Source organism: Argopecten irradians, chromosome 2, assembly GCF_041381155.1.
Source record: "Argopecten irradians isolate NY chromosome 2, Ai_NY, whole genome shotgun sequence".
Taxonomy (NCBI): Eukaryota; Metazoa; Mollusca; class Bivalvia; order Pectinida; family Pectinidae; genus Argopecten; species Argopecten irradians.
Window position 1 is genome coordinate 46,490,340 of NC_091135.1, and position 15,792 is coordinate 46,506,131.

A 15,792-nucleotide genomic window follows, 5' to 3' on the forward strand; every position below is an offset into this window, starting at 1 on the left:
AAGACGCATTCGTTGTTTTTTTTTGTCTTGATGGTGTCATCGCCAAGCCGTGCACTTACGTACACAAAGGTATACAGGTAATGTTACACGATCGTTGTTGGCATCAGAATTGGCAAAAACTTCATTTTTTATCATTTTATTGCAAAGAAAAAACATAAAAGTGTTCATATTGCATCGTTATTTAAACATTGTAGCTATCAGACATCACGAAACTGTATCAAAGCCCTTCACCATAGATAATCTTATTCAGCCGAATCAGTGCGTCATTATTCCTGTTACAGTTTTACCCGTAGATCGTTGTGGGTGAATCAGTGCCAAACATTTAATTTGGTATCTTGTATTAAAACGACTCGATGAGTTCTGTGTCTGATGCTTTGCTCGTCTGTTTACACGCCAGGTCGCTTAAAATAATGACACAAACTCAGAAAAATGCCTTTAAAAAGAGACCGGAGTTGACTTTTTTATATTATTTGTAGCTTATTTGTCGTTGTTTAGCCATCAAGCAAATGAATGATATTGAAATGAATAGGAGTCTAACGTGCTGGCCATGTTTTCAGTGTCTGTTGGTGTTAACTGTCAGTAACAGTCGTCATTAATTTGCTGGTATCACAGTTTTACTATCAATGAACTGAATTAAATGTTTACGTTTTATTTCTAGTTCATCTGCTAAAAAGTTGAAATCCAATCGCTGTTCTTAGTCATCTTTTAAAAGAAAGCTTTGGCATTTTAGAAGCTACATGTAATAATTGTTTAGTTTGCAAGTAAGAAGACGTATTAAAGGACATTTAAAGTCAATGTGTTTAATTTCTTATTACCGAAATATTGCAGAGAATCTTAATGTTTAAGTGATCTGCTAAACTTACGGTAACCATATCGCAACACAGTTCAATGTCAAAGATTATAAGGGACGCATCAGCTGTACCGGAAGAGGTATTTGTGGCGAGCATTTTATACCTGTGTATCGTTGTACGCGAGACCTCCTGTCATAAGATAAATAAAAACGAATGTATATTGCCTGATTTGTGTCCGTCACAGCTACAAACATGTTGTTAAACCGATAGTATCAGCAGGATCAAGGCATAACTCGCCGTTATATTAATAACCCACAATGAGCCACAAACATCCCCAAAACACATAACCTACTTATTGAGTTTTAAACATGCCTCGCTCCTTCATTATAAACACGGGCCGTTCTATTACCTCTTTCCTCTTTAAAACATTACTGACAACATTGTGGCACTCTAACAATTTGCCAGTCAATTAAGGGGTCGTGCCGCTGTAGGTCGTCGTGTGATAAACACGCGCATCACTCGCCAGCGTTTTTACCCTCTATCATATGTTAAGGCTATCAGTTCGTCTGACGGAAATTTCTCCTATTTAAAGGATGAGAAGCCGTCGATGATGGCGGACACGATGTGTACATGTCTGATTATTAGTTGTGTTACCGAAAACTCCACTATTTACAACAAAAACACGGTGCTATTCCGTGACCGCCTTTGGAGGCTATTCCTGAAGTGCCTCACTACTCTGCGTCACGGCTCGTCGTCACCAAAGACAGACTCGCTTTGATATTGCGAGTTTTTACTCCATTAGAGGTGCACCGAGTGTACCTAGTAGCATTCTTCCGAATGGAGTTTTTAACCATGCACTTGTAATCAAACATATGTTTCTAGTACCTTACAACAAACGGGGCAAAACTGAAACTTTTTAGCCAAGTTAAATCAGACCCTCTTCTTCAAGGTCAATTCTTTCGAATTTGGTACATGTATAACAAGTGGCTTTGCCAGTATGATACTTTCGTAATCGAACCCGTACAAAGTGGGCTTGTTCAGCAAAATGACTCACTTACGAATTTACATTTTATTCCTTCGATGGTATGTTTTATCATGTTCGGATATTCTATTATGATTAAAAGGTAAATATAAATAGTCTTCAACGAATCCTACACACCGGATGTGAGTCGCCACGTATAATAACCGCCTGTCATTGGCTATATCCTAGGCCAATTGCACACGTCATACAGCAAACAGCTACTTCCGCTGTTCTGTCAACGTGACAGTCGCTGACCGGAAATGAATCTAAGCCGTTCGACTGAAGTCTCTTAAATGTGTCTGGGTGGACTTGTTAAATGCATACGTTTACATGATCTAACTGTGGAGGTGGGTTTATCTAAATATCGGTTGTGCAGCTGAACGGCGACAAAGTCTTTATAATGATCGACGTCCATGTCTTTCAGACTATGCGAAAATAACCTCAAACTTTTAACCAATGATAATGAATGTAACAATTGAAATTAAATCATTTCCCAACAGCCGATTCGTTGATCTTACCTTGATATTTCATGGATTACTATTACTTTCGCTATTGTGAGTATGTGGGGTAATACATAGTAACCTCTGGTCTACCGAAGATGGCGTTTATCATATTCAAGTTACTCAAAGTTGGTAAGACGGTTTAGCCCAACATGGTTCATAAGCATTCCAAGTGATCACACACATTTTACACATAACTACTGTATGTTTGTATAGTTATGGCTTATGTACAATTGTATAAAATACGCATTTCAATAAATAGGAAAGACTTGTAAGTCAAACATCCTTTAGTTTATTACGAAACGAAATCACATCTCGCTTATAGTGATAAAATTTGATTTCGTTGTCATTATATTTCATTGGACGAAACCTACCTTTAACTTACTACACATGCAGTAGCGCGTGTTGTCATATATTTCATCAAAATGCTGGATATTCTGGTGCGGCGTGAACTGTTTAAAGAAGATATAGCGTTTCTGTCCGCACGCTGAGTACGTGTTAGTTTACGGTGTGGATGGCTATATTCGCGAAGTGATGACGGACTAAGCGGCTTTCCGTCATCGGCCCGCATATTATACAGACACTTGATTGGCTGGTCGCGGCGAAAATTAGCAAAATGTGTTTCATCACCCTACGTTTTGTTTATCAACCGATGAACGAAACGTAATTATGGACAGGTTTTGAGCAATTCTAAAGAATTTTCCGAGATACATAAATAAACATCAAACTGAAAAATTGATAAAACTCCGCTCAGACGAAAGACACAACTCGTAAAAATAAATAAATGAGTCAGCATTTCAGATAAGTAAATATTTACCATAAAATATCAACATATGTATGGGGAATAATCACAGATATACCAGAAACAACATATACTATCACTATAAAATCATCTCAGGCGAGAATATAACGTTCACACGGAGATCTGCGAATATTATCGAACACTCCGCGATCGATCCATTGTTACCCGATTGGATTACGACAACCTCTCCCTAATCACATGATCACGTACGATGGTACCTGATTGGATTAGTATAATCTATTCTCAAGTTTACACCTCAACAAAAATATTAACACGTGCACAATGATAAGGAGTCTGTGATAAAAGAATCTATTTAAATTGCTTCGAAAACCATTTCACGACAAAAACAGTTCACTGCGAATTATTTAGTCTTCGAGATACAGAGCCTTAAGCTGTTACTATTTTAAGAACATATATCAGATAATTAGATGATGTTAATATCGATTATACTGACCTTCAGGCTCTAGAATATTAGAACTACTAATAGAATAGAACATGGTCTCCGTGAAATAGCTTATTCGACCTTTAAATCTCCTCGTATGTTATCATAATTTAGTTGACAATTCTTGAAGGAAAAAAAACATCTAGTGTCCAGTCTATATATAGTGAAATGACAATTTGGCAAGCTGTGAATCTAAACAACATGTTTAATGACTCGCCTTTAAAGGGTTAAAAGTACGGGACCAATGTCGTCACCTTGGCGTAAACCTCTTGTTATTGACCCCATTTTTTCGGCCATGTCTTAAATAACCTTATTAGAGTTTACTACACGTCGTTTATGTATGTCCAAGGTTGTTACTGTGCATATCAAAAAGTTTCAGCAGTAACAGGCCAGATAGAATCATTGGAAAAATACAGTTGGTTGACATTTGATCTTAAAGGTCTTGCCTGCTTCTTAGTGACACTGCACATCCGATTTATGTCTCGACTAGGAACCGGTCATTTTTTTATTATATTAGAATATTTCCCTACATTTTGAAGCTTAAAATTGGACATCTCGTAAAGAACAAAAACATAAATTCCAATTCTTCAGATAATGGTACAGTGGTCCTATTCTAGCGACTGATACTGAGTCTAAGAGAGTTAAGTACTGTAAATCTCTATGTTACGGAGGTTGCTCAGTTAATACCAAAGTTTTTAGTCTACATTGTGTGTGATAACACTCTGTCATTCCATCCTTGTAATATATATCGCCCTAGGCAGCTGTCTGATTGTACCGAGGGGTTCTGACAGTTAGCCAAGGGTGGAATAATGTCATTTAAATAGACATTAAGATAGCTATCTCTTTATCCAAGGCGAAACTGTGGAAGTGTACTGACAATCATTTTAGAATATGGCATTCTGTCCATTACTCAACAGAACCAGAGATCCAGAAAATCAACTTTCAGAGGGAAAGATATCATTCCCACAGGTCCGTCTATTATAATTTGATTCCTTTATTTTTTGGATCCACAATTAAATTGAGGTAACACTGATATATATATATTCCTGTTTGTTTTATAGATAAATCCGTTAGCTTCCTTTATCACTTAAACACTCGGTTATTGCGCTTTTCCGTGTCTATGAAAATTGAATATGGTAATAAATGACATGTGAATTGCCTAGTATTACAGGATGTGCTGTGTGTCATACCATTACTGTGGTCTTTGAAGACGTCGATAACTAAAACTGAACATAAAGGAAATGTATTAAGAACGAGAAAACATAAAAGGTACTTCCAACTGTATTTTAAAAGAATGTTTAGATACTAGAATTGAAACTAATGATGAATGGTCAATTAACATTAAAAATGAACTAGCAAAAATTGGATTAGCATACCTCTGGAATGATAGATACGTTGACTGTTATACATTTAATATTATTGAAAATAGAATTAATGAGGTATATAGACAAGAGGTTATCAACAATATAAGTAATACATCACGAGGTATACTGTATAAACATTTATATGATAATTTTTGTTTACAATTTTATTTAAGAAAGCCTATTGACACTGTATATAAAAAATGTTTAACCAAAATAAGAATTTCGGCACACAATCTGAATATTGAAAAGGGTAGAAAACAAAATATCCCACGAGAGAATAGATTGTGTACATGTTGTGATTTAAATGAACTTGAAGATGAATATCACTTTCTATTACAATGTCCATTTTATGTTGATTTACGCCAAAAGTATATTAAGAAATATTATTACAGAAGACCAAGTGTTTTTAAATTAGTTAAATTATTAAGCGTTAACAACGTTAAAGAATTACAAAATACTGGTAAATTTATTCATTTTGCTATTAAGAAAAGGTCCGAAAAGTTAAAAAGTTGAGACATTTGGCTGGAAATTTATTATCTATTATATAAATCACTCTCCATCTCATTTGTTATATCAATTGTATATTTTACATGATGTAATTTGTACTTATGGACCGTAAGGTCCACGGAATAAAATGAATTGAATTGAAGAACGAGAAAACATATCCTTTATTTTGTTCCATTTAAAAATGCCCCACCGCTGACAAATGGTTTGTTTCATTATCAAAAACAGCAACAGGCGATTAGGTATTTTTCTTCGGTTACAAAAGTTACTTACTTTACACCATTACCACCATAGAAAAGTTTGAGCTTCTAATTTTACTTCAAGTTAAAGATATAAAAAATTATTAATTACATCCCGAATAAATTCCGTAACACTATGTCCGATATGGAATGAAGAACTGATTGCGCATGCACCAGAGGCAAAATATATTATTTTATATTATTTTTGTGTAAATTAGACATATATATACACAATTGAACTCCAATTATTGTTCAAATGATGAAAATCATTTATGCTCTGTCGGCGGTGGAGCATCTTTAAATATCTTATTTGAGCTGTCGGGTTCATTGTGCATTATCATACCCTGTCTTGGCCGTCCGTCGTATAGAGCTACGTTATCGCATCTAACATCAATGAAGTAACAGGAACTTTAAGTCCCTCAACATCTTACAAACCTGTATTCGTTCGGGGTTTGGTTGTTTGGTTTTATTTTGTTTTGTTTTGTTTGTTATGTTTTTATTTTTTGTTTGTTTGTTAGTTTTTGTGGGTTTTTTTAAGATGATTATGCACCATTCGAAAGGATGTTTAGTCATAATTAAAAATAGTTTCAGCAAATATGGCTTGACGCTTTCACTTCTCTATTAGTTTACTAGCTATACATATCTGATTACACTTTTAAAGTTGTGGGCGCGGTGTTTCATATGTTTTCACTTTGATTTTTAATTATTTGACATTATCCTTTTTTTATTGAAATGTTTAATGTTAATTCAAGACGGTTTTTGTAGTTAATATGTGTTGACGGCGCGTCATTATAGAGATTATCTTATAAGCGCGCATTACAAACTATTCATTAAACAGTTTTATTATGTTATTCCATTATTTTCATTTCATGTGTATCAAGGTTGTCAGTTCTACTTGATTCAAATAAAACCAAGATTCCCAATGTTCCGTTCTGTGTCCGTACATATATACATGCTATCTAGCAGTGGGGTATCTGAGTGTGCTAGTCATTTAATGTTTAGGATAGCATTTCCCTGTAGCTTGTTGGTTACATACAAGTTTATATGCTTATGTTGGAGGGTTATGATCATCAATTATGTTTGTTAAAGTAACAATAAACAGTATGATTTAAGGCCTATTGGGACCGACCTTGGGGATAAGTTGCCCCTATAGCTGCCACTGGTATCTCGCCGAGCTAAATAACCGCTCCTGTCGTGTTATATAATGGGGGATAGCCTATTGATATTCCTCCCTGTCAGTGTATCTGTAAACCTAGGCAGTCTGCCTGCTGTCACCAAACACAAGTCTATCTAAATCGCATGGATCGGTGTCACAGTTAACCATAGGTACACAGGTGTTCACTTCGGGATACAGATACTCAATAAGGAAATCTGGAAAATGCCAAAGTTTCCACGATTTTGAGTTTCGGAAAATTATACACCAATGGGAAATAATGATGAGTGTGGAACCGTTAATCGGAGCGTGAAGTTGGACCCGGGGCGGAACATACTGACCACTAGGCTGACCGATAAATACAGCCTAAAGATAAATCTGCAATTAAGATAAAGCTCTATGATAACGTCTATTATTCTAAATACGAGCGTATTGACATGATTCCAATATGATGAAGTGTTACTATGTCTCGTTAACGCAGTGGTGACTGCCACCCTACTATAGAGCCAGCCCCAGAGTGGGATACGCTGATTTGGTCTGGGTCGGCTGAACAGTGCACACCGTGGATATTTTACAACACCGATATGGAGGGACAGTATGTCTATCTGGCACTCGGTACGTACACTTATATTTATGTCAAATTAATTCTGACAAAAACTAACGATTCCTTTATCTAATTAACGTACACAATTTGAATAACACAGCAATTACTACATCTTTAAACCCACTGAGACAGAAATCGAATTGATATTCAATGTACGTGTTTGTCAAACTAGCGCTGCATCCTCCAGCACTTTTCGATTAAGTTTTAAATAATTGATGATTAAAATACACCTGGGGAACTATTTACACCTGACCTAACCGGAACGTGCTGCAGCATATAGGCCAACTATTATACACTACGCAAACTTCATCACGCTAAGTCGTACGTAAAATGTGCAGAACTATATTTATTATTACAGAATTTAAAGTTCAAATATATGGGTTTTTTCTGGAAAGTTAAGGTAACGCCGGGAGATACAAGTTTCTGTATAAAGCGTTTTATTAATAATTTATCCCTAAGATACTGGTTAGTGACCGTATATAGAGACTCTGTTTGTAATTGGCGTTAAGTTAGACTAATTACACGAGGGCGACGAGGTTCAGACAGTAAATCGATTCAAACTCTGGCCCTCCGAACTCAAAAGGAACACTAAACTCTCCAATGGTTCTTACTTTATGTCTGTGCGACCCACTTGGACGTTCCTGAATTAAACGTCTTTTAAAAAGATAAGATGTCAGTTTTTTAAACACTTGATAAACGATAAAATGTTACTCAGTTTTCGGAGAAACAATTGAAAATACATGTACGCAGGACCTATATGTACTCACGGAATTGTCATGGTTTTTATCGTGCAAGAAAAACTTACTGAACTCATTGTTTGATGTTAGACCAATATTGAGAATTTTTTTTAATTACGTGTATGATCTCTTTGCGTAAAATATTTTTTTTAAAGTTTGTTTTAAAAATCTCAGGGTCAGAAAACTATTTACTGAGATGTTACGGATTACTTTCATCGGAAAGGATGGATATCGATGCTTATTTGCATATCATAAAATTCATATCTCTATATTTATTGTTCTGAGTAATCCTTTCATAAAGAATTGATTTGAACTTGTATGCCATATTTACGTAAAATTCGGTCCTTATGACCGAATTACTAAATCCATCTTTATTTCTGATTAACCTCATAATCGATTTACTGAACCTATATTTATTTTTTTCTGTATAACATTTTCATTGCAAATTCGTTTTCGACATGTGTGGCTGCCATGTAAATTTCATTTACTTTGACTCATATAGTACAGATATACGCATCTTTTGTTTTTATAAGTATAAAAATATATTTATTTTTCTGTAAATATGAACAGAAAATATTTATAGATAATCCACTAATAACAACATGTGAGATTAGTCTGGGATGGATTTGTCATCTTATCAGTAGATCAGTCGTGACAGATCTAAGAAAATACCTCAATAATTACCACCTTTCCATAAATAGTCGGTTATCTATAACCTTGGTCCTGATTATGTACACCAAGTCCAGTCACAATAGTTGTTCTGGAATATTTTCATATTCATACATACATATATATGTATATATTTGTGTTGGGGAAAGAAATGGTACAGCTAGCGTCCAACCACGATCAATTACAATGTCTGTCTGGACAGTCGTGTCCAAGAGTACGTGCAGCGCGTCACTGTTATTGACAGCTAAATAAACGTTCCTGGCCACTCTGGACAAATTGTGTCTATCACTGGTACAGCCAATATATATTTTCATATTTCTTTAGACTGCGTTATCGGTCTATCCCAACACTCGACGTGATAACGCCCTGACTTATGTGTTAAGTCATACCCTCACTAGTAAGGGGCGATGGTAGTTAATGATTATGGTAATTGATACCCATCTCTGCTTTCTACAGAACCAGGGAGCTTTCCTCCGAAAAACATTCGTAAACCTTTTCTATCATAGAAAACTGGTCTGTTCCCAATATGTCAGTTTTAATGTATGATCATGTCGCTGATAATATTTACCTTATTGTGTAACAATAAAAATGTTGAACAACCATTGACCATGTTTCTCACGGGCAGGTGATCTTATCAGCATGTCACAGATAGGTAAATAATGGGTTGTCACGCTTTAATAGGCGATGCGACAAGGCCTTGTGTCATCACCCCCCGGGAACTACACATTTATGACATCTGACCAACTTATTGAATGTGACTTTGATAAATAGTGAGATATGATATATGTTAACATTAAGAAAAAAAGTGTTTTCGATGGAAATTATCACAGACAGTCACCAGAAATATTTCACGGGTACTTGTCATATTTCATTTTCTGTATGGTATCTCTGATGTATGGGTGTAGATAGATTTAGAAATGTAAAGGGACGCGGGATATTTCTGGTCGATAGTTTTAGATTTAATCAAACCGGTTTAAAATTTAGTATAAGATAGTCATACTACACAAAATGACGGAATTTTTGCAAATATTTCAGTTAATATTTATGTGAAATTATTAATTAAACATTTGAAAAGTAATTAAACTAACAATTCAATCAATTTCATCGTTGGTCATTTTACGCACAAGGAGTAAAACATCTCAAGAAAAATAAATCATAAACTGTCGGATAGATTACACTGTTTCATCATTATAACTGGAAAAAATACAGTATATCAGCTGTAATATCAAAAATAAAATTAACAGTAATTTCGAAATAAAGCGAAATAGTGGATATCAAATGGGTATTCTCCAATACACGCAATCCTGAAATGATAATGATTATGTTAAACAATGTAAAACAAATTTAATAAACCGAGATATGGAATAAAGTCTGACTTTGATCTTTGGATGATTTAAAATATATTTCATAATCTGCATATCTCTTACTTTGTCTAGATTAGTCTGATATTAGTAGGATTGCTCTAGAAACAAAACAAACATTACATAGATGGAACGCTAAGGCTTTGGTTTCTAGGTGTAACTTGTCATTTAACCTTCCCTGTGTTTAATGATGTGGGAGGCTGTGGTATATCGTGTTCTGTCTCTTTATAATAGTGTGATTCTTGCTCCTTTTTATAGCGCTATCTCACTGGTGTATGTCCCCAAAGACACCGAACACACAAAACCGGCCTTATTATACTAATACAGAAATGTCTCTTTGTGATATGCTTTATTATAGTAGAGAGATTGTTTGATAAAACCAATACCAATCTCGGCATAATATTATCAATCTGAAAATAATTGCTAACCATCAGAAAATGAAATCATTGTGTAAATAATTTTGATTTACATTTTTTGACTTTCGCATTTGCAATTTGTTCCGTGGCAAGTATTTGGAAAAAAATGTTAACAACTTCCGCAATAAGCGTGAACACGTAACGCCTGCTTGGTTCCAGGTGTGTAACATTTTCTTCTGTTACGAAATTTTACAATCTGTCAAGTTTTCTTAATGTTTCGTTCCTACTGTTATCTGCTCAATTATGTTTTAAAAGAACATTTTCTTCTAATCTAGATCGCTAAAACAATGCATCCTCTTCCTTTTAAAAGCCTTTAAGAATGCGCGTACATCATTTCGCACGTGTGTCCACCCGCTGAGCGGCGGAAGTGCTCCCTCTTGCAGACAGAACTGTACCAGTCGACGGTGACAGTTACTGACGTATTCTGTAAACACTTTAACCGTTCACAGCTGATCTGAGTGACAGAATAATAAAAATCAGACAGAAAAACCAAATAACCGCACGCGGAGAAAAAACATAAAAGGAACACGGAAGCCAGCTGACAACACGTGTATGTACAGGATCAGTAAGAAATTGCTTTTGACTCGCATTGACAGATACGATTGAGCTCTCTGTTTGTGGTCAGTTGTCAAGTCTATGGAATCCCGACCTTGACCCTTGATGGCTGTCCTCGCCTTTGACCTTGTATATGGCCCCTTCTGAGTGTCACCTTGTCCTTCCCTAAAGGGCCCCTTCAAATAGACATACATGTTTATACACAGCCAAACAAAAAAGTAAGGCCTCGGTTATTCTAATTTACAAGGGGATGGCAAACGCATCATAAGCAGTCTAAAACACAAGCCCAATTATCCGTAATTGTGGTGCAGTTCAAAACAGGGTTAGTCCCAAATTTTATGAGAAAAACAAATTTCCATGTTCTCTCGTGCATTTTTAGAAATGCGCGTCATCAGGGTCGCTTTCATCTGCTAGACAAATGAGTACTTTTCCTTCATATTGATTATATGATCTTAAAATCTTTGGGGAAAAGATTGCTTTATACCAGCTATATCTAATTAATACAGTGTGGCTACTTCCTTGTCTCGTTGTTGTCATCTGTGTTTTGTTTGGTGTTTTTTCGAAGTTCCACTATAAAGTAATTGAAAGTAAAGGATGTGAAAATGAGAGACAAGCACATTTTTCCGTCCCGCAGCATAAAGACAGTCGAAGTTCACGATGACAAGCTGTTGCATGTTGGACTTCTGTCCCCTAGACCTCTACACTGCTCATCATCACCGCAAGGCTCTGTGGCCATTGTTAGGGTAATTGACCGGTGGAATTCCACCCCGCTTGGGAACACAATGACCAATAGTTACCTGTCCAGCAGCCCGTGCTCATTAGCATCAACAGGTGCCATGACTTTTCCTCGCCTCAGTGCTATCTCACGTTTTAATCACTTCCTGTACCGCCTAAAATTACCGTCCTCTGAGGCTAATCCGCGGTGGCGCCTTGTGGCCAGAGTCTGGATTACTGTGGGATCTCAGCTGACCATTAAGTGACCAAAAGCTTGTCAGAATCCGTAAAGTTAATCGCTTTTTGATCTTCACGAGTGTATGTCGTTTAGTTCATGTATTGAAATAGTTCAGCGACCTAGAAAAAGTCAAGAATGATAGCTGTCCTGTGCACGCGTCTGGTGATTACCACGCCCCATGTCGCGTACTTAAACATCTTCATTACGAAATAGTATATTATATAATGCGAGATTTATACTTTGCTATAAATGTGACTTTTAAGGCTGGATAAAACATTTGTCATAATGTGGTTATTGAACACTGACTTTCGGAATCGCGGCAATTTCCTAAATTTCTAACTAGAGTCGACGTTTCCTTACTTAAATCTCTGTTAGGAGCATGTCAGGCACTTCGCGAGTGCTTGTTCATTTCCGAGTACTCTTCGTAATTACTCTGTGTATATCATCTTCCGCTTATGACGTCATAAAATACAAATCGGTAGACATGTAATCAATCAGCCGAAACCTCTGCACAATTATTCTATCGTGAAATATGACCAAATCCTCGCCCTGTCTTGATTACCAGTAGATAAAGGGGTGTAGTCCCTGTAATTGTTTTGTGATAATTTCGCAGAGGATCCAGTTCTTTACCCAGACGACATATTCCTTACTTTGCTTTTGGTCCGCTCGTAATTTCCTGCTCATCAATTGCTAATTTTCACTACTGTTCGGCGAGATTGGGCCATGGACGGGCATTTACACGCTACGCATAGGGATCGCGTTCGTACGTCTTGGCACGGTAACGGTCGGGTCTGTGTTCCGTCATTTGTGTCAGGTTGGCGTGTTTTGTTTGTGTAAACGTAACTTTTATGTCTACAGATATATGCTCAGAATTGTTTAACTGTACAGTTAACTGTCGATTTTGCTGAGTTGAGGTTTCGCGTTTTTACGGTAACTTCTTTAGATGTGTCATTAACTGATAAGTGGAAACAATTTCTGCCGCACGACGCCATATTACGTACAGACACATACATCAGTCCCTGAGATCGATAACAGGACAGCGATGCCGGCAGGGTACAGCTGTTTTTATCTCCTAAACATTTCCTAACGCCGGTAAAATTTCAAAAAATTACATGGTTTAATCAAGATCGTGTGAGTGTTTTTGTCTTTGTGACAAAGGAAAGTAAATTGAGCCTCTGTCTGACAGAGATATATTCGATTACCAATAGTTTTCCGACTTGTTTTTTTGCCGCCTGGTGTCGCTCCAATATGTCAGAAGACTTAGCACCACTTGTAGCCTTTTAAAAGTGAGCTCGTGACCAGCGGGCTACCAATTGTATACTTGGTAACGTACTTACACGTGCTACATACAAAAAGCCAATTAGGAACGCTATGGCGGGCAATTAACGTTTTAAAGATTGCATGCCAATTACAGCAACTGTGGTGTCTGTCTCCCATTCTCCTCCCGCCTGGGCGGCATCCCAGGCTGACTGTGACGGAGTAGGGATCTTAGGATCGGGGAGGGACGGGACAGCTGATTCCATAGATCACGGTCCGACCGGGTATGCCCCGAAAAGGCAGACGGGCAGGTACGGAACTCTCGTACATTAGCCGTGTCTGTCATACTGACGAGATCTATAGATGTTCTACACGTCCTTCAGGGGAAGATAGATGTCGGAGGCGAAATCTCAATAGAAATGCATGGCCAATATACACAGATGTTGTTAACATAAATCACCGTCCTATATGAGTTGTTAGTATATCCTTATCCCCTGTAAGCCGCCCACGTTACTGTATCCCTGTGCATCAGACACAATGGTTAAATAGCAAATCAGCCTATTGGCAGATTTCTTTTATTCGTAAAATATGTTGATATTATTGTTGGTTTTATTTCAACATATTTAATTGCTTAAATAAATTATCTTGACATCAGGCAAAGTCTATTAGAATGTAACAGACCCGGTGTTGTAATAATGGTGATAGTATACCTGATATACGTGCAGACGCAATCGCCGATAATTCATAACTATCCGAAAATAATGATAAAAATGAAACTCCCATAAATATCAGGAATGCAGAAAGATATGTTCCGTCTTAGCTTTTGTCCAAACTTTTGGCGATGCCTTTCTTGGACTAATCAACTCGAGTTCAAAGAAGTTTCAGTATTAGTGTAACACGACTGGAAACCATCTCTAATACAACTATGGTGTTTATACAGACTGTTAACCTCTGTGTTAGTATCGTATGTACGCCATGTTTGTTATTGTGAGAAGGAAGGGGAGATAATTACCGTATCAGATTTATCTACAAACGTAGACCAACAGTATCTAGTCCTATCTCAGGTTATAAGGAGCTCTCTGGTCCGCAAATCAATGGTCATTCCAGTCGAAACTTTTAGCAAAAATTGTAAACTTTCTTATCGTTGTCCGGAAAATTAATCTATATCGTATGTTTACAACAGAATACCACCAACCACTTTGTTCTTCACGAGATTCAAACTTTCACGTTATATCGCGTGGCAGCTCAAACGCGAATTGAAATATTTCACGTACACGATTGTCAATAAGAACCCGCGAGTATTATGAAAATAACAATGACGCAAAATATTGGTTACACGGAAATAAAAGTGATTTACAGAACTGGGCCGTTTTCGATTATACGGTTTGACTGGTTGGACCTACGATGTAGATATTCGTTTATAAATTATACACGGACCTGGTGATTTTATATTGTTTCCAGACGAGCCATGACGAAGCCCTCACAGGCCTGTAGAAAAAAACTACAGGTCCGCCAGGATTTATACTTGAAATAATGACTTAAACAACCAGTTGTCCCGAATAAACGAAAACGGTCCTGGATTTGCGATTAAAAGATAAGTTATCTGTGTGATTTCTAATTATCAGCAAATTAATTGATATTATCACTTTTTAAATTTATCCAAAACATGACATCCGTAAGTATGGAGACTGTATCAAATAGTATGTATACTGCATATCTACAATTGATCGTCGCATCATTGCTCGTTATTTACTGTTCATTACCCGTTCATTATACGTCGTCTGCCATGACCACTGTCTAGAATGTAAATCAACACGGGAAAATAAGATCATCGTACAATGACTAAACAAGAAAGACAGAACAACCTAAGCCTCAATAACGATGTCATATTCTTTGTGGTAGATGTGTTTATGTAAAAATAGTTTAATAGGTCGTTTTACAAGGTGCAATTGCTCTCTGAGAGCAGCACATGTAACCTATATTGGTATATAGACGAAATGAGTTGTGTATTACAGTCGAGGAGGCACGCAACAATAACACTTCAGCTGACCAACAACTGATGAGGAGCTGTCAGTAAAATACAAGTGAATTTCCTCTAAAATAGACTTTCAAAACTTTTCTCTTCGGATCATGTAACCACAACGTCCATCATTCCATCCTACCACGCGCGCGCGTGTAATACTCGTCTGCTCGGCGTGTGCCACGATCTCACAACGAAAGCCACTTGTCCTGCCATAAAACCTTCTCCAAATAAACGTCAACATTTACACGTCCATGGCGATTAACGGACTGGTTTATCGCGGGCAAAGCGACTTAAAACACAATGAAGTCATCACATTGATAAATTCTAGCCGCAGACGAAAGATGGAATGTATTTGATGCCGAGATGTGAGCTAGGAATTATGGTTATGATTCTGGACCGAGT

The 15,792-nt window shown here is 36.9% G+C and overlaps 1 protein-coding gene across 2 annotated transcripts in view; it reads left to right on the forward strand.

Annotated features, from left to right (window-relative positions):
- The window catches only part of LOC138315691 (suppressor of tumorigenicity 14 protein homolog), a 63,249-nt gene that overhangs the window by 26,869 nt on the left and 20,588 nt on the right, over positions 1-15,792 (forward strand). Inside the window, exon 1 of one of the 2 annotated variants that reach the window (XM_069256907.1) lies at positions 6,984-7,431. The exons of the other annotated variant lie outside the window; for it this stretch is intronic. Within the exon in view, the coding sequence (XP_069113008.1) occupies positions 7,401-7,431 (31 nt within the window). The 5' untranslated portion in view covers positions 6,984-7,400. Of the gene's footprint in view, positions 1-6,983; positions 7,432-15,792 lie in introns of those variants that run through there. 2 annotated transcript variants of the gene reach the window in all.